Genomic DNA, 19,618 nt, shown 5'->3' with positions numbered 1-19,618 from the left:
TCTATGTGTTGTAATATAAGTGTGCAACTGAAAAGCCTTGTAATTCCAATGTGCGTTAGCCTTGTAATCCCTTTTGGAGGTGAAAAGAACAACTACTTTTTGTTCATTTCCTTTTTCTGACTCAAGTGTTGTTAAATTTGCTTTAGAAATTATTTTTGAACAAATGGTCATTTCGGTTGTTCATAATAGGTACATCTTGTGCTTGTTCAGGTTTTCACAATCCTACTGAAGGTGTAAACCGAGATTCAAGAAATGATGCCGTTGCAAAGGAGGAGAAACTTGCACTATTTTCCTTGCATGACGTAAACTATGCCATTGCATGGGAAATGGCCCGGATGTGGCGAATCAAAAAGGCCAGGCGGCTCAAAAGAGAGAGAACTGAGTCCAAGAAGTGTGCAGGAGGAAAATTGAAGAGTACTCCAATTACGTACATCCCTCTGGGGATGTCATTTATGTTGAGTAGTACCCTCTGTCGGACTCAATATGGGTGCCAAAGCTGAAGGAATACAATAAGCGAGACCTCGTACTTGATTTGAATGGCCTTTTAGTTACCATTATAGAGACCCACTTTGGTGAAAAGTCTCCTGCATATGCAGGAGAAATGATAAAGCACACATGCTGTCTGTCCTCCCGAGAAGTGTATTGTTGCAAAGACAGCCACAACTTCTTGGATTGGTGCATCAAAATTTCCAATGTGTTTATATGGAGCAATTTCATGACCCCTAAAGTGGAATGAATTTTAGATAGTGTCTCCAAATCACAGCGGCCTTTTCTATCAGGTGTTATGTCATAGTAAGATTGTAGAAGGGCATCTTGTCTGATGCACAATAAGCCTGTATTCTTCAAAGACTTGAAGTTATTTTGGACAAAAAAACCCACAATTTAGGCATGACAACACTCTTATCATTGAAGATAACAGATACAAAGTGTGCCAAAACGATGAAGGAACTTGGCTTCTTGCTCCCAAGTTGGAGCACTAGCCTGAAAAGTAGCGAGAAGACTTCTTGGAAGACACTTTAAAAGACTGGTTGTTTCTATGGTTACAATCAAAGGACCCTAATGCTTATATGTGAGAGAGAGCTGCACTTATGATAATGGATGTGTGTGTGTGTGTGTGTGTGTGTGAGAGAGAGAGAGAGGGTGGTGCCAAGCAAGGGGGAGAGAGGGAGGGCTAGGCCTAGGGTGGCGGCCCTTCTATGAGCACAAGGACAAGGATGGGGGGGGGGGGGGGGGGTGGTGGCAACTTATATTATAATGCCCCCCTTTTGGGGTTAGTACCCACGGCCGAGGTTTTCAAAAATCGGCTATCATTAGCCCTCCCCCTCTGAATGCCTCTAGCTCTGCTTCTTATCCTCTAGCAGAAGAGTTGGAGGGTTCTCCCTCCTCTAGAATATCTACCATGAACTCTGGATCAAACCTTAAGAGTACCTTTTGAGCCTCTATCCATTGACTTTGGTCTTGTGAATTTGACCAACTGAGTGTCGACGTGTGATACCTAGCTTTTTCATCACTTCTCCCATCAAGTCGCCTCTAAAACCTGGCCCTCTATCAGATATTATCTCGATAGGTGTGCCAAAGTGGCAATAGATGTGCTCAAATATGAACTATACCACTTCTTGGGCTGTAATGCGTGTGGTGGTTGATGCTTTCGCCCATCGGGTCATGTAGTCTACGCTAACTAGAATGTACAGTTTATCCGATTGGGCCCTTGGTAAAGGACCAATTGCATCTATTCCTCACTTCTCAAACTAGCCATATGAGATGACAGGAGTCTGTGGCTCATAGGTTAGTGTTCGATCACTGGATACTTGACAAGCTCTACATGTTTTACACCAATGATGCACATCCCTGTTCAGACTAGGCCAAGAGAATCTTGCATGTAGAATCTTTCTACTAGTAATATCTAGAGCAAGTGGCCGCCACAAAAACCATCATGGCAACTTGAGATTACCTTCTTGATCTCACTCGATATTGGCACGTGCCTAAGGATCTGGTCTTTGCTCTTGCAGTACAAGGTGTTGTTTATAAGGTGGTATCTTGTTTCCTTTCGGACTAGCCATTGTTTCTGGCCCTTGGTATACCCTTCAGGACATTCTCTTGTATCTAAGAAGCTGATGATATCAGGCATAGCAGCGCTACCCTAGAAGAGGGGAAGCTTCAATCTGATTGCTCCTATGGGAACATCTTGTATTCTTTCCTTGGCTAGAGCATCCGCTTCTTTACCTTGGATGACTTTCTTTCTGGAAGCCTGTGCACGATTCTACTTTCCAGAGCCGAACTCGAAGCACTCGCATGGCCAAGTGTTTCTTCTTCCTTGGGGGTCATGTGATTTAGGATTGGCCTAGCCCTCCTTTTCCCTTGGCACGAGCAGCCCCTTTGGGCCACTTAGGAGCCGAGGTTACACTTTTATTTTCAGATTCCTTGGGGAAGAGAGGCTTTACTAACCTCTTTCCTTCCTTAATATGGATGATTTCCTCGCGGTGGGCGTCCATGTAGAAGATTTTCGCTTCTCCTTTACTTCCACTGATGGCACTCATTGATAGAGTGCAGCGGGTGACGGCAATGAGAGCAACCTGTTGCCCTCCCTCTGGTGGCTCTTGATTCACGGTTAGAATGAGAGATGTGAGATGGAGAACTTACTTCCTGGATGTTGACAACGGTGTATTCCAGGGAGCAGCACTTCGATGAAGGCTCTTAGTGCTTCTTCAATTTCTTCCTCCTTCGTTCTCCAATTGAGAATTGCCACGGACACTCATCCATGGTCGACAACGTTCATCGTCTTCAGCATTGCAAACTGAAGGATTTCGAGAAGCCCTCCTCCATGGGGACACCAAATGACAAGCGCAAGCGTAAAAAGAACCCCAGTAGCCTCTACGCCAGGCCCGTTCATGCAAAACTCATCACGGGGAGTGAACAGGGGCTAGGATGCGGACAACAATGATTCAAATAACACTAACACAGCACACCACACACGCAGAGAGAGAGAGAGAGAGAGAGAGAGAGAGAGAGAGAGAGAGAGAGAGAGAGAGAGAGAGAGAGATGGAGGAGATGAAAACCCTTCGGAATTTGAGGACAAACTTGATTCAAGATGGTATTTACTGGTGCGTTGGTGTAGCGTGCTCGTCAATTTCGGTGCCGATTGGGGCATGCCTTCGGCGTCATCCTTTGATTTATTGTCACCATTGTGTGTTTTTGGTCCTTCTTCGTTTTTTGATGCGTCGATGTCCATATTCTTTGCTTCTTCCTTCTTGTGTGTGCCGTGTGTGTGCGTTGTTGGTGCGTATGTGATTATGTGTGTGTGCTTATGCGTGTAATGTATGTGTGTGTGTGTGTGTGTGTATGTATGTGCTTGTGAGTGTGTGTGTGTGTGTGTGTGTCTATGTATGGAAAGAGAGAGAGAGAGCTGAATTTATTTTCCTCCTTGGTGCTGACACAGAAATAGAGAGGGAGGGAGATAGAGATAGAGATAGAGAAAGAGAGAGAGAGAGAGAGAGTTGAACGAGATGGTGTGAGGTGTGTGAGGGTGAGTGAGTGTGTGTGTGTGTGTGTGTATGGAGAGAGAGAGAGAGAGAGAGAGAGAGAGTTGAGCTTATGATAATGGATGAGAGAGAGAGAGAGATAGAGATGGTGTTTTAATGATGATGAAGGGAATAGAGAGAGAGTGGTGTCAAGCTTCTGATTATGGAGGAGAGAGAGAGAGAGAGAGAGAGAGAGAGAGAGAGAGAGGGGGGGGTGGTGCCAAGCAAGAGGGAGAGAGAGAGGGCCAGGCCTAGGGTGGCGGCCCCTCTGTGAGCGCAAGGAAAAGGAGGGTGGTGGTGGCGACAACCTGCAACAAAAAACGTTTTTATTTATTTATTTATTTTTTACTTATATTATAATGCTCCCCTTTTGGGGTTAGTACCCACGGCCGAGGTTTTTGAAAACCGGCTATCACTAGCTTGTCCACAAACAACAAGGAAAGCTCTCGAATGCTAGGTACTCTCAACTACTAATTGATTACGTTTTGCTCATTAATGCTGAGGCGGCGCAGGGCTAGAAAAATACATTTTTCCTAACTAGTGAAAATAAGGGAAAACTTGAAAATCCCCCAATTTTTTGGTCAAAATTTGAAGCTTTTGCCGGTAATTACACTAAAACTTGTGTAAATTTTTGGATTTTTTTAAGGCAAGCTTAAAATCTAACTGGAACTTTACAACTTTAGTCGGTTAAAATATACTTAATCTTGGTTTTTTTCTAACACTGCTTAGGCCCTTGGTTGGGGTTATACTCTGAGACACTATTTTACACTCCAATAAATGGCTACCTATAGGAGAGTGAATGCTAGAGCCCTACGCTAATGGTACAAACCAATATAGAACACATCATGGTATGCACTTGGGAGTCATGTTTGATAGGTTGAAAAGGTGCAAATATAGTCTCTACCCCCAATCCCATAGTCTCTCCTCATTGTGAATTATCGAATAGCTCTCCCCAATTCCAGAGACAGAGGCACAGAAAGAGAGATAGATAGATATATTTGATTATCGTCCTCGGAGGTCAAATATGACCTATGGGACCAAAGTTACATGTGATGAAGTATATGTATGGCTGATGAGTGACTCTCGATGCTCCAAAATTGTTGTGATGAGAGTCGCAATGAAGAGCCCACACTGTGGCAGGGAGAGGAAAGTGTGTAGGTCTAAGTTATGGCTGAAAATGTGAGAGAAGCAAGTTCGGATGTGACCAAAAGTTGAGCATTCTAGTAGTGTGTGGTACTCAGACTCTCGAACTTGTAGTGAGAATAATGTGCACAGTCGATTTGACTCTTCTGCATTGCCCCAACTCCCTATCTCGCATCGAAGGAAATGGGAGCTAAGCCGAATGGCTGTGATAGTGCATATCGCCGACAAGGTGATAGGATCAAGCATGTAAGTGTGAGTACGATTTCCTCTTTCAGCGAAGAACATGGTTTGGCAGTTGGGGGCAATATGGGTGGTGTAATGTATGAAGCGTGACCCACCAGATTTCTCCCAAGCCGTAATACATTGATGTTGTAGAGAAGTTTCATTCACTTGGGAGTCAATTGAAGCATCATGTATCAAGTGTAATTCATCCCATCTCCCAAACCACTTCTTTCTCTCTTGCATCCATCCCGTGCTCAAGATCTTGCTTTAATGCGTCTTTTGAACTTTTTTGCTTGCTTCCCATGCAATTGTAGGAAGTCGATGAGAGAGAGAGAGAGAGAGAGAGAGAGAGAGAGAGAGAGAGAGAGAGAGAGGATCCTACAAACGATCGCAGGGCAATGGATTGGCAATGATAATTTGCCACATATGAGTAGAGGTGAGGGTTGGAGAGAGGATCAAAGGTGAAAGGAGTGGTGGTGGTTCTTTTTGGCGGAAACATGATATCTAGCTAGGACTTAGCACTCATGTAGTAGAATAAAGGAGCCAATTTAGAGACAATTTTGTGACAAGCTAATCATTTTTATTATTTTTGGGAGGGGATTTTGCAGATCTAATCATTTTTTAATATTTAGACATTGCACCAGAATCCTCGTGAAAAGGTGAATTAGATGACACCAAGATTGATATTTTTAAGATTTTTTTCAATGCTCCATTCTGGAAAAATCAATTTTAAGGTTTTTTGAAGCATTAGAAACACTCAACGCCCAATAATGGTACACTTTTCAACGAATCACAACAAGACAAATAAGCAAGGTTCTAAGAATACGTCAACTTTTTGGTTGCTAAATTGGGGGTGGATCCGTTTCTAACTTAGTGGTAAAAATTTGTTGTCTCTAAATTGGCTCCTTTACCCTAATGTCTAACAAAAATAGCAAGGCTAGAGCAATGCTAAAAGAAACCTCATTTTAGTATAATCCCATCTATGGAGGTTGTAATTTACCTTATGATATTTAAAACCTAAGCTCTAGGCTTTAAATATGAAGGTGAAAAAACCTACAAATTTAGAGAAATTTAGTGTAAGATCCTTCATTATTCACGTGTAAAATTTTAGATGTAATCTAGGTCTTCCAAGATAAGAAGAAGGTTATTTTGAACATTGGTTGAAGCTCTCTCTCTCTCTCTCAAACCCGTATAGAATTTTCCATGTGATCTAGGTCTTCCAAGATAAGAATAAGGTTATGTTGGGCAATAGTTGAAGCGCTCCTTTCTCTCTCTCTCTCTCTCTCTCTCTCTCTCTCTCTCTCTCTCTCTCTCTCAAACCCACACAGCTCTGGAGACTCATGGGTAATAATAGTGGATCCCATCATCTCAAGAAAGCCAGGCAGTGCTCCTATGTGTCCATGGAGGAAAAGAGAGAGAGAGAGAGAGAGAGCTCAAAAATAGCGCCATTTTTGGACTCTCACCTCACCCTATTCTCCACCTCCTTGCTAGTAGCCAAAATTGGATCCTTCTCACCCATGTGAAGGTCTTTCGTAAGGCCTCGTGCCTTCATGGTGCAAGCATAGGTGATTGCATTTGAAGAAAGATCTTCCCTATCCATCTAGTCCTTTTCGTGCTTTTGCGAGGGAACTACAATATCGCTCAAAGCACTATCCGATAGCCCTTGAGATCAGGCATAGGTTATTGTTAAAAATTAGGCGTCTCAAGTGAACTGCCCAATGTGATCCCATTATTTAGTTTGGCTGTTAGGTATTTATTTTACTTATTTGTCAAAGTCTTGGGTAGGGTAATTTACTGGGATTGCTATATAAGCAACCCCTTGCCTCCATTGTATACACATTCAGTGAGAGATACCCCTCCCCAGGGGTCTATGCACAAAATATACAAATTACAATTTTCAATATACATCAGAGTTGTGGAAGCATTTGCATAGGGGAGGAGTTCTCAATGTCCGACCAAGCATGGAGTTTATGCCAAGAGCCGACTGTATCCAGAGGTACCTAGCGACTAGTGCTACCCCTAAATGGGTGTTATGAATGAAAGCGTACTCAAGAAAAAATATAACATTGTGGAGGGTGAATATATGTGTACATCGCGTTGCGGGAAGAGAGAGAGAGAGAGAGAGAGAGAGAGAGAGAGAGAGAGAGAGAGAATGTAGTGGAGAGTGAAATAGGGTGCATAGAGACATGAGAAGATGACAACAAAGAATCCTTAAATGCTCACCTAAATGGAACAAGCAAACATGTATTAATGCAATGACAAAATCTGGGTATACCATAACATCAAAAAAGTTTATGACAAAACAACTAGCAGAGCACCGGACCTTGTGTAGGGATTGACCAGTCCACCCATCCACTTCCGCTCTACTACGGACATAGAGAATTTCACTTCGCCGGGAGTGAGCCAGAACACCTCCATCCTACTTAAGCCAGACATAGATGATGCCGCTTCGCCTCCCTCCATAACCCGAGCTCTGAAAGGATCCCAAATACCAACAGATGGTAGGGTATCAACACCAACCATACCAGTTTAGGTGCCCCACCTCTTCAATGCCCACCACCGAGTGTTTAGGCAAAGCCAAGGCAAGATCCCCGACGTGTTAGCCGTGTAGGTCATTCAACCCCCGACGCACTAACTGTGTAGATGAGCCTAACAAAAAGAAGAAGACCTACGCAACACCCCCAATCCAACAAAGCCCCAAATCAACAGTCCTTTAGTCTAAGGCTAAGAGATGTAGGTGATCCTAGTCTTGTAGCGACGCTGCCATGAGAAACAGAACACATGAGTCCAATCACAATAGCACTTCCCAGATGCACAAACAATGCTTTTCCAAATAGTTAGACTGTACAGGGTCTCTACCCTTACACTCTACCATAAACCATCTTGATCACTTCATGATCCAATCCAAAAACCATAAACCATACACCATAATCCAATCACATCACACGGGTGAGCTATCTACCCTACTTGGGTGAGGCACGACCAACCCTGCATAACCACTTTAGAGTATAACATGGCTGCAAAAATTTCGGCAGCATTTCGGCAACATAATCCAATTCACAAAAAACACCATAAGTAACATCGGCTTCCACCATAAAATATCAACCATAATTCATCAGGGAATCTCAACCCTTCACCATAAATCATAATCACACTGAACCAACTCCCACACTTGGAGTTTGACATATCCCCTACAATCAATCGGAGTCTACACACATGTGACCCTTAAGATGTGATTCTTTCATGCATAGGAAGAGTCCGACCAGCGACTACTCATGATACAAAAATCCAATTTTGACAACATCCAACCATACAAGGTTGATGCACCACATCTGCACTTCACCACTCTAGCACATAGAGCTAGTTTTGACCTAGAAAGGTGGAAAGCAATCATAACCATGCAAATGAGGCATCCACATCAATCCATGAGTTCCCATACACCATATGATAAAATTCTAACACCATAAACATGATGCGAAACAACTCCGACTTTTAGGTCAACCATAAACCATAACTTCACACATATGCAAAAACAACTTTCTAACATTTTTGAGAGCATGCAAAACATGCAAATGAAAGTATATGACCTCAAACCAATGCATCAATTTCAGCTCCATAATATAGGCTATCACTCCATCACGTCACTTTGACCATATGGTACTCACACAACAAACGGTAACCCAAAAGAAACTCGCTTTATTTATATCTACATATGCAGTTCGAAATGTTTAACCATATACTCCCATGTAAGTTTAGGGCCATCTAATAATTGAAATCAACTCACCAAAACAGACCATGAACATATCAAAACGGCTCGGTTAACTCACGACGTCATATGGTATCCCCCTTTGATCGTACTCCTATGTGTGTAGGTAAAACTGATAATAGAGTGATTAATAACTCGCATTCCCGAAGTGATAACGGAGACCTAAATTCATTTATCATCAAGTTTTATCAAGATTTTCAATTGGTTAAGTGTGTTTGCCCATCCAGTGAATCTATATAGTAGTTCTCAAAGGAGCCTGGAGTCAAAAAGTTGGGTTAAGTGTAGTGGACAGCAATCTGTTTTTTGACCATATCTCTTAGCTCATACGTGTCTTTCACATGACATATAAGAGAGAAAATATTTAAATGATGTGTTTTATTTATGGTATAAAGGGTTCGGGTTGATTCATAACGGTTTGTGATTTATGACCAAAACAATATTCCTACCGCTTCTATGACGTAAAACAAAAAGCGCTTTTTTATGCACGTGCGTGACAATAACGCATCATGTACATAAATCAACATGTAAAACATGATGAAACAATCATGAGGCAACCTCGTATGTACTTGGTTAATCCATATATGCACTCATATGCAGAAAAAACAATCACCGAGAGGGTGACTACGCAAAAAAACGACATAGAGAGAGAGATGATGACTATGGAGTTTATGGTTTCTCACCGTGCTTTTGAATCGATTAGGGGTTGTCAAAAGGCTTCTTGCTTTTTTCGCAAGAGAGCGGTGATGAGAGCTACGTAGAGGTATCCACCACGAAAACTTCCGGAGAGCGCGTATACCGTGAAACGAGAGAGAAGATAATAAACAAATAGAGAGAGAGTATCCTTCTTCTTCCTCTACACGAGAGAGAAGAGTTTATGGAGATGGTGATGAAGAGCTTGCACCGCTCCGTATAATAGATAAGTAATTCTGACGTCAAGGCAAAAGAGCTTCCGCGTCTTAGAGTGTATCTATCTCCTCAAAGCAAAAGAAGAGAGGCTCTCAAGGCCAAAAGCACTAGCTAAGAATAGACTGAGCAAGGAAAGACAAGTCGCGCACGTTCGCGGCTTATAAACAAAAATAAAAATAAATAATAATAATAATAATAATAATAAATTTTATTTTATTTTCTCTGAGGACACGGATTTTGATGCGTGATTTAGAGACTCCAAGAAGAAGTTTGGCCTCCAAGAAAAGAGTTCTAAACTAAGCTCCTCCTCTTTTCTTTTCAAAGACTCTTTCTTTCCTAAAAACAAGCCTTTGCTTGTTGGTGGTCAACTCTCCCGCTTACCATGCCATTCGTACATTAAATTTGACCATCCGAACAGTATCTAACCAACTAATGAAAACCGTAGCTAGACTACGCCACACCTTAACATCCCGACATAATTATGACTCTCTAATGCTATCAATCAAAATTCGACAAAATAGATATTGAAATTTATTTTTATTATTTTTAGAAGAGGCCCAAAAATTGGGGATCTTACATCCTCCCACACTTGAAAAATTCGAGGTGTCCTCACCTCGACATGGATAACAAATGTGTAAGTCTAATAATAGGCATGATCTATTTCTGCATCATGTCAAATCCAAAATCTTATTAACAATATATTATATTACTCCTCCCACATTATGAGTCAAAAAGGATGGGCGGGAGGGAAAAATTTTTTTAACCATAATTCTCTAAGAAATGGGTAGTCATTTACAACCCATTGAAAGACAAGATCTAGTTACGAGACGTTAGAAGTCACTCATAAAGGTCATTACTAAAACAAACATTCAAATAAAATTCTTGATACCCTTGTTGAACACTTCAATCACTTTACCATAACTCAAACCAAACACTTCCAGTCAAGAAGACAAGTCAAAATAAGTACCATCAACCAATGTCACTTATAGATGCATCATGAATACAATATCCTTTTCTCAAACAACATACATGAATGCGTGCATGATGCATAACTAACCCGACTAGTATCATGCTTTAGGCTATCCCTATAATCTTAAGCATTGGCTCCGATACCAAGTGAGAGATACCCCTCCCCAGGGTCTATGCACAAAATATACAATTTACACTTTTATACAATTTTCAATATACATCAGAGTTGCGGAAGCATTTGCATAGGGAAGGAGTTCTCAGCGCCTGACTAAGCATGGAGTTTATGCCATTGAGCCGGACTACATCCAGAGGTACCTAGTGACTAGTACTACCCCTGAATGGGTGTTATGAATGAAAGCGTACTCAAGAAAAAATATAACATTGTGGAGGATGAATATATGTGTACATCGCGCGCGTTGCGGGAAAAGAGAGAGAGAGAGAGAGAGAGAGAGAGAGAGAGAGAGAGAGAGAGAGAGAGAGAGAATGTAGTGGAGGGTGAAATAGAGTGCATAGAGACATGAGAAGATGACAACAGAGAATCCTTAAATGCTCATCTAAATGGAACAAGCAAACATGTATTAATGCAATGACAAAATCTGGGTATATCATAACATCAAAAAGTTTTATGACAAAACAACTAGGAGAGCACCGGACCTTGCCTCCATCCTACCTGAGCCAGACATAGGTGAGGCCGCTTCGCCTCCCTCCATGAACCCGAGCTTTGAAAGGATCCCAAATACTAGCAGGTGGTAGGGTATCAACACCAACCATACCAGTTTACGCACCCCGCCTCTTCGATGCCCAGCACCGGATGTTTAGACAAAGCCAAGGCAAGTTTCCTGACGCATTAGCCGTGTAGGTCATTCAACCCTCGACGCACTAACCGTGTAGATGAGCCTAACAAAAAGAAGAAGACCTAAGCAACACCCCCGATCCAACAAAGCCCCATGTCAGCGACCCTTTAGTGTAAGGCTAAGCGATGTAGGTGATCCTAATCTTGTAGCAACGCTGCCATGAGAAACATAACACATGAGTCCAATCACAATAGCACTTCCCAGATGCACAAAAAATTCTTTTCCAAACAGTTAGAATGTATCGGGTCTCTACCCTTACACGTCTACCATAAACCATCTTGATCACTTCATGATCCAATCCAAAAACCATACACCATAATCCAATCACATCACACGGGTGAGCTCTCGTCCCTACTTGGGTGAGGCACGACCAATCCTGCATAACCACTTTAGAGCATAACATGGCTGTAAAAATTTCGGCAACATTTCGACAGCATAACCCAATCCAGAAAAAAAACCATAAGCCGCACCGGCTTCCACCATAATTCACGAGGGAATCTCAACCCTTAACCATAAATCATAATCACACTAAACCAACTCCCACACTTGGAGTTTGACACATCCCCTGCAATCAATCGGAGTCTACACACATGTGACCCTTAGGGTGTGATTCTTTCACGTATAAAACGAGTCCGATCAGCGACTAATCATGATACAAAAATCCAATTTTGACAACATTCAACCATGCAAAGTTGATGCATCACATCTGCACTTCACCACTCTAGCACATAGAGCTAGTTTTGACCAAGAAAGGTGGAAAGCAATCATAACCATGCATATGAGTCATCCACATCAATCCATGAGTTCCATACATCATATGATAACATTCCAACACCATAAATATGATGCAAAACAACTCCAACCTTTAAGTCAACCATAAACCATAACTTCACACATATGCAAAAACAACTTTCTCACATTTTTGGGAGCATGCAAAACATGCAAATGAAAGTATGTGACCTCAAACCAATGCATCAAGTTCAGCTCCATAATATAGGCTATCACTCTATCACATCACTTTGACCATATGGTACTCACACAAAAAACGATAACCCCAAAAGAAAGTCACTTTATTCATATCTGCCTATGCGATTGGCAATGTTTAACCATATACTCCCATGTAATTTTAGAGCCATTTAATAATTGAAATCAACTCACCAAAAGAGACCATAAAACATATCAAAACCGCTCGATTAACTCACGACGTCGTATGGTATCCCCCTTTGATAGCACTCCTACGCATGTAGGTAAAACTAATAATAGAGTGATTAATAACTCGCATTCTCGAAGTGATAATGGAAACATAAATTCATTTATCATCAAGTTTCATCAAGTTTTTCAATTGGTTAAGTGAGTTTGCCCATCCAGTGAATCTATATAGTAGTTCTCCAAAGAGCCTAGAGTAAAAAAATTTCGTTGTGTAGTGGGCAGCAATCTGTTTTTTGACCATATCTTTTAGCTCGTACATGTTTTTCACATGACACATAAGAGAGAAAATGTTCTAAACGATGTGTTTTATCTATGGTATAAAGGGTCCGGGGTGATTCATAACGGTTTGTGATTTATGACCAAAACAGTATTCCTACCGCTTTTATGACATGAAACGAGCGTTTTTTTATGTACGTGCATGACCATAACGCATCATGTGCATAAATCAATGTGTAAAACATGATGAAACAATCATGAGGCAACCTCGTATGTACTTGGTTAATCCATATATGCACTCGTATGCGAAACAAACAATCACCGAGAGGGTGACTACGCAGAAAAACGACATAGATAGAGAGAAATGATGACTATGGAGTTTATGGTTTCTCACCGTGCTTTCGAATTGGTTAGGGATTGTCAAAACGCTTTTTGCTTTGCCGCAAGAGAGCGGTGATGAGAGCTACGTAGAGGTATCCGCCACAAAAACTTCTGGAGAGCATGTACACCGTGAAACGAGAGAGAAGATAATAAGCAAATAGAGAGAGAGTATCTTTCTTCTTCTTCTTCTTCACGAGAGAGAAGAGTTCATGGAGATTGTGATGAAGAGCTTGTACCACTCCGTATAATAAATAAGTAGTTCGGACGTTAAAACAAGAGAGCTTCCGCGTCTGAGAGTGTATTTATCTCCTCAAAGTGAAAGGAGGTCTTTATATAAGCTCTAAAAGCCAAAAGCACTAGCTAAGAATAGAGTGAGCAAGGAGAGATAAGTTCGCGCACGTTCGCGGCTTATAAAAAAAATTATTATTATTTTTTTTTTTTGAGGACACGAATTTGGATGCGCAATTTAGAGACTCCAAGAAGAAGTTTGACTTCCAAGAAAAGAGTTCTAAACTAAGCTCCTCCTCTCTTTTTTAAAAAGACTCTTTCTTTCCTATAAACAAACCTTTGCTTTTTGGTGGTCAACTCTCCCACTTACCATTCCATTTTTACATTACCCGAACAGTATCTAACCAACTAATGAAAACCGTAGCTAAACTACGCCACACCTTAACATCCCGACATAATTATGACTTTTCAATGTTGTCAATCAAAATTCGACAAAATAGATATTGAAAGTTATTTTTCTTAATTTTAGAAGAGACCCAAAAATTGGGGATCTTACATTCAGTTATTCATTGCCAAGGTTGTTGGTTCAAGAGACTCTCTCTCTCTCTCTCTCTCTCTCTCTCTCTCTCTCTCTCTCTCTTCCCCCCCCCCCTTGGTCTCTACACTTCCGCATCGTCAACTTTGACATGGTATCAGAACTTGGTGTAGCTCATGTGTGAAGAGCCTTGACGTGACGGAGCTGCCCTAGAGAAGAGCTCGGTAAGGTGGAACCCGCTTGTCATTGCTTCCCTCTCCTGCCCCTGCGTTTTAAAACGCAACCACTTTTTGCCAGCGTTTACCACCCCATGCTTTGGTGCCACTTGGTGTTACCCCCTGCCTTGCGACAACGTTTTAAAACGATGTCAAAACCTCCCCCTCTACTGTCGACGGCGCTCTGCCCCCTTTGCTCCTACGTTTTGATACACCGGTAGCACTAGTCTCCACCTGCTGCCCTCCTGCGTTTTGAAACGCTCTTAGGCACGACATGCAGCTCTCTTTCTCTGTTGCGTTTTGAAACGCTCTATGACATCCCTTCTTTGCTTTGAGCCCAGCGTTTTGAAACGTTGTGGACTGTGGAGGGTGCTGTTGGAGATCAAGAGAGGGAGAAGGTGGCAGTTTTCTCAGTGGCTTGTGCGAGGGAGTAAAGGTGCGACTTGGGAGACGAAGAGGCGGTAATTTGAAGGTGAAGAGAGGCTAGGAATTTTTGCGACCATCCTCGGAGTGCAAGAAGGTACGAGAAAAGTTTCGGCTTGGCGGTTTGGAACCGAACAGGAAAGAGCAGGAGTGGAGAAGGCTTGGAGTCCTTGCAGCTTGGGATTTGTGCGGCCACACTTTGGAGTGTGAGAAGGTTCTCAGGGTTCTAGATCTCGCAACTTCACCATGGCCCCCCCTTGCTCGAGCTGCAGCAACAAATTGAACGGGAATAACTACGCTCATTGGAATTTGATTATGCGACACTCTGGTTCTCACGGAAAGGCTTATGGGATGTTGTCGACGGCTCGGAGCCTCGTCCCACACGGGATTCCCACAATAGGTACACCCACCTTCAAGATGGCAAATATCTCAAATCGTGTGTCGATTGGGATGCGGCTAATACAGCGGCAATGTCGGCCATTGTGGAATCTCTTACAAAGGACCTATCTCTGGCTATTCAAACCTTGAAAGCTGCCAACAAAATGTGGTTCAAGCTCGTAGAAATGTTTGATCGGGATTCTACGATGCGAGCAATCACCCGTTTTGGACAGTTGTTTGCCATCCACTTTCCCCGAGGAAGTTCCATGCTATCATTTCTAATGAAGACTAAAGTTATTCATGATCAACTATGAGCTGTAGAGAGGGTGTTAAAGTTTAGGCATCTCAAGTGAATTGCCCAATGTGATCCCATTGTTTAGTTTGGCTTTTAGATATTTATTTTACTTATTTGTCAAAGTCTTGGGTAGGGCAATTTACTGAGATTGCTATATAAGCAACCCCTTGCCTCCATTGTATACACATTCAGTTATTCATTGCCAAGGTTGATTGGTTCAGGAGTCTCTCTCTCTCTCTCTCTCTCTCTCTCTCTCTCTCTCTCTCTCGTGCTCACTCCCCTTGGTCTCTACGCTTCCGCATCGTCGACTTTGACAATCATTGCATATGGAAAGAGGCGTTCCCTTCACGTCTGGTTAAAACAGCCCAGAGCTTCCTTGCCATGAGCATGTTGGGCATATCCTTCAATCAACACACTCCAAGAGACAATATTCTGGAGAGGAGCCAATCAAGAACTTTTTGTGCTTTTCTACCTTGGTGTGCTTCCACAATGCATGTTCTCGATCGAAATGACTATTTCCATGGTATGAGATAAGTGTTTAAGATGAGCAATATACTAAACAAATCCAAATACTGAGCTATAGAACTCCATAAGCTTTTCCCATGAATCTACAACTTTTTGAGAAAATCAACCCTAAACTGCATAGAAATTCACAATTTTGCTTATAGTGTGAAATTCTATTCAGAAGTAAAAACCAAACTATACTCGATGCCTCGGAACTGCAATGGTAGGGGCAGCTTTGTTTGAAGTGATTCCAACCTTTTCATTCATGTTAATAGTTTCACAAGTTACCCCTTTCGGAAGCTCCCAATCGAACTTGTTCACAAGATTGGCAATGGTCACCTCCACCATAGACAAAGCCAAGGGTAGCCCCACACAAATGCGCCTCCCTGCTCCGAATGGTAGCAACTCAAAATGCTGGCCTTTGAGGTCTATGTCCTCCTTGCCTTCGAACCTCTCGGGGATAAAGTTTGTTGCATTCTTCCACACCCCTTCATCCCTTCCAATGGCCCATACATTCACCAATAAATGCGTGTTTGCTGGTAGAGTATAGTCGTGCACCTTGCACTCCTCTGTAGAGATGCGAGGGAGTAGAAGTGGTCCTATTGGATGCAGGCGAAACACCTCTTTGACCACACATCTCAGATACTTTAAACTGGGGATGTCCGAATCGCTAATCTGTTTCTTCTTACAGCCAATGACCGTGTCGATCTCTCTTTGAAGCTTGGTGAGACAATGCGGGTTCTTCAGAAGCTCTGCCATAGCCCACTCCAGAGTAAGTGTCGTTGTGTGGATGCTGCCTCCAAACATTTCCTACATTGACAAAAAAGATGTCAAAATTCAAATGTCGAATTCCTAGTTGTGAGTTGCACCTCTAACCACATCACAAGTAGATAACCTCCCTCTCTCTCTCTCTCTCTCTCTCTCTCTCTCTCTCACACACACACACACACGGGCGCGCGTGTTTACATGCGCATGCGTGCCTGCGTAGACAGAGACTGGGACTAACCACCCAACGCAAGGTCAGCAGAATTGGTTCTTACCAGAATAATGCTCTTGACCTCAAGCATGGTAAGGCCGCAGTCTTCATCTTGAGAAGGCTTCATTATTTCATGGAGGAGGTCATCTGTGGGAGCATTGTTGTGCATCATGGCCTCCTTGCGCTCAGTCAAGATGTGAGTGATGAAGGCATCTATGCGACGATGGACATAGCGTATGCCCAGTCTTCTCAATAGATCAAGCCATGAGAGCCACGGAATGAAGTCACCAATAAAGGGCATAGTCTCTTGCTCCAAGTCCTTCACAAGCTGTGGCACGTCCGTTCCTCCTTGGTCTCGTTCCGATTCTCTTTCGTGAGAGTATAGGAGGCGGCTGATGAGGTTGGTGGACATATCACCGACACATTCGCCGATGTCGACCGCAACAGTGCCATCGTGGGAGAGACGGGAAATCTTGTGCAAGAGGGCGCCCACCAATTCATAGCGCACGTACTCGACCTCTTGGAGACGTTTGGCGGTGAAGAGCCCGAGGGTGCAAATCTTCCTGCGTCTGCGCCATTGCGCGCCATAGCTGGCGAAGACGGGCCGTAAAATAGACATGAGGTGAACCCATAAGGAGGCCGATTGGCAAATGCCTTATCATGCTTCACTAGAAACTCCTTGGCCACCTCTAGGCTTGACACCACCACACACCTTCGCTGGCCCAAGTTCAATCCCATCAAACCCCCATATTTTGATGAGAGCTTTGCAAGAGCTTGATGGGGAATTCCCATCAAAAGATGTAAGTGGCCGATTATCGGTAGTGGCAGTGGGCCTGGTGGAAACTTCTCTTTCTTCTTATTGCCATGCACCCACTTGCTCACCCACACCAAGCTCAAAAACCCAAAGCACACCAACAGGAGGAACATCAAGGAAGCCTCTAAGAATTCCACATGAGAATAAGTCCTCTTACCTTCACGAGCTTCGCAAACATTGCCATTCCTCCACATATTTTGCTCTAACTTATGAGAGTGCTTTGGGCCTGTGCATACATACTGGAGCATGTATGTTTCTGAGTTATAATGTTGGCCTTTTAAAACTCAAGTGGTAAGGTCTAAAGTGTGACATCGTTGTGTTGGCCTCTCAAATCATCTTGTGCATCTTCTCTACCATCACCTACATATATATATTTTTTAAAGTCTTCCTTCAAAACATTCAATCAAAGCCGCTCAACCATTCTCTCAACAAATAAACTAAGAAGTTTGGGGACTAGCACCAAGGCCTTTAAACTAAAAGGGGGATGGGAGTTAAGGAGAGTATGTTTAATTGAGTGCCTACATTCACATGGCATTTTTCTTGTGTTTTAATACAAAATTGTATTCTCCATTATACATACATAATCACAAATCTATACTACTTTCTTATTTGACTTAAAAAAAACTCGAGCACTTAGGTCCTCCACGCATCGACGTGAGGTCCTCTCGAACGTGGATGCAATCGAGGAAATCGTTCCCTCCATGTGAAGAGGCTCAACGTTTTTCCAAACATAGTGCACTAGAGAGAGAGAGAGAGAGAGAGAGAGAGAGCAGCTACCTTGTACAGTGGCGTCCACATTTGTGTGTGTGTGTGTGTGTGTGTGTGTGTGTGTGTGTGTGAGAGAGAGAGAGAGAGAGAGAGAGAGAGAGAGAGAGAGAGAGCATTCTACCAGTTCACATAGAAAACTAGCTGCAAGTCAACTATACATTCATCAATCCACATAGAACTAGTTGCAAGTCATATGTGCATTCAACAGTCCACATAGAACTAGCTGCAAGTCATCTGTACATTCAACAATCCACCTCTCTTCTTCTCTGGCATATCGAAAACCAGTGCGTTGTTCAAGCTCCTAGAGTTGTGGGCAACACACTCACCCATAGTGCTGTAGAATGTGTGTGTGTGTGTGTGTGTGTGTGTGTGTGTGTGTGTGTGTGTGTGTGTGTGTGTGTGTGTGTGTGTGTGTGTGTGTGTGAGAGAGAGAGAGAGAGAGAGAGAGATTTCCTGGCATCAGTTCTTGAAAGAAGAAAGGGGCACTCCATAATGTCAATAGAGAGCTAGAGGAGAGAGAAAGAAGCAAGCAAACAAAAAGCGGCAGAGCTGATAGATGTTCCATGCAGGCTATAGTTGAGGCAAAACTCCATATGGCTCCCAAGTTATCTACTCCAAGGCTACCCATTCCATTGTTGCCAAGCGTACAGACTACCCCTAGTGCCTTGGAGGGATCTCTCTCTCTCTCTCTCTCTCTCTCTCTCTCTCTCTCTCTCTCTCTCTCTCTCTCTCTCTCTCTCTCTCTCTCTTCTCTCTCTCTCTCTCTCTCTCTCTCTCTCTCTCTCTCTCTCTCTCTCTCTCTCTCTCTCTCTCTCTCCACCACAGATATTGTCCATGCCTTTCTTTTAGCTAGGCAAGGAAGAACGAGCAGTTGGTGCAGGGGAATCAATCCGCATAGACTCCCCTGACAAGGTTGGATTCTACGGAGCATCACTCCATTGATGGGGGAGTGTACCATGGAAAATGCGGTGCACATAGGCTTGGCACACCAACAATGGAGTTGCTTGGTGCTTTAGCAAGCATGCGGACCATGGCTCCAAGTTTTCAACGACATGCAAAGTTATAATCGACCATTTTTCATGTAGCGGCTGTCTGTCGAAAAGTACAAGGAATAGAAGGGGAAGAAAAGTGAATGAAGAAGATTGGGAAGAAGAATCCCTACCTAGTAGTTTCAATTTGCAAGGGTGGCCTTGGGTCTTTGAGAGTGGCTTTACGGGAAGCTATTGGCTTGCTTATTGTTAGGAAAAATCTCCCTTGCATTAGAAACATCATCCTATATGCCATTTTGGTTTAAGGTA

At 42.9% G+C, this 19,618-nt stretch overlaps 1 protein-coding gene across 1 annotated transcript; it reads right to left on the bottom strand.

Moving 5' to 3' along the window:
* Positions 1-15,831: 15,831 nt before the first annotated feature.
* Positions 15,832-17,804, bottom strand: LOC147440695 (flavonoid 3'-monooxygenase CYP75B137-like). Its single transcript, XM_086483567.1, has 2 exons — positions 16,803-17,804; positions 15,832-16,572 (listed from the first exon to the last, which is right to left on the bottom strand). Exons 1-2 carry the CDS (start codon positions 17,355-17,357, stop codon positions 15,958-15,960), a joined length of 1,170 nt encoding a protein of 389 aa, XP_086339693.1. The 5' UTR covers positions 17,358-17,804; the 3' UTR covers positions 15,832-15,957.
* Between the last annotated feature and the right edge of the window lie 1,814 nt (positions 17,805-19,618).

Source organism: Adiantum capillus-veneris, chromosome 15 (genome assembly GCF_014529385.1).
Source record: "Adiantum capillus-veneris isolate H3 chromosome 15, ASM1452938v2, whole genome shotgun sequence".
Lineage (NCBI taxonomy): Eukaryota > Viridiplantae > Streptophyta > Polypodiopsida > Polypodiales > Pteridaceae > Adiantum > Adiantum capillus-veneris.
This window is presented reverse-complemented; position numbering and strand designations above follow the sequence as displayed.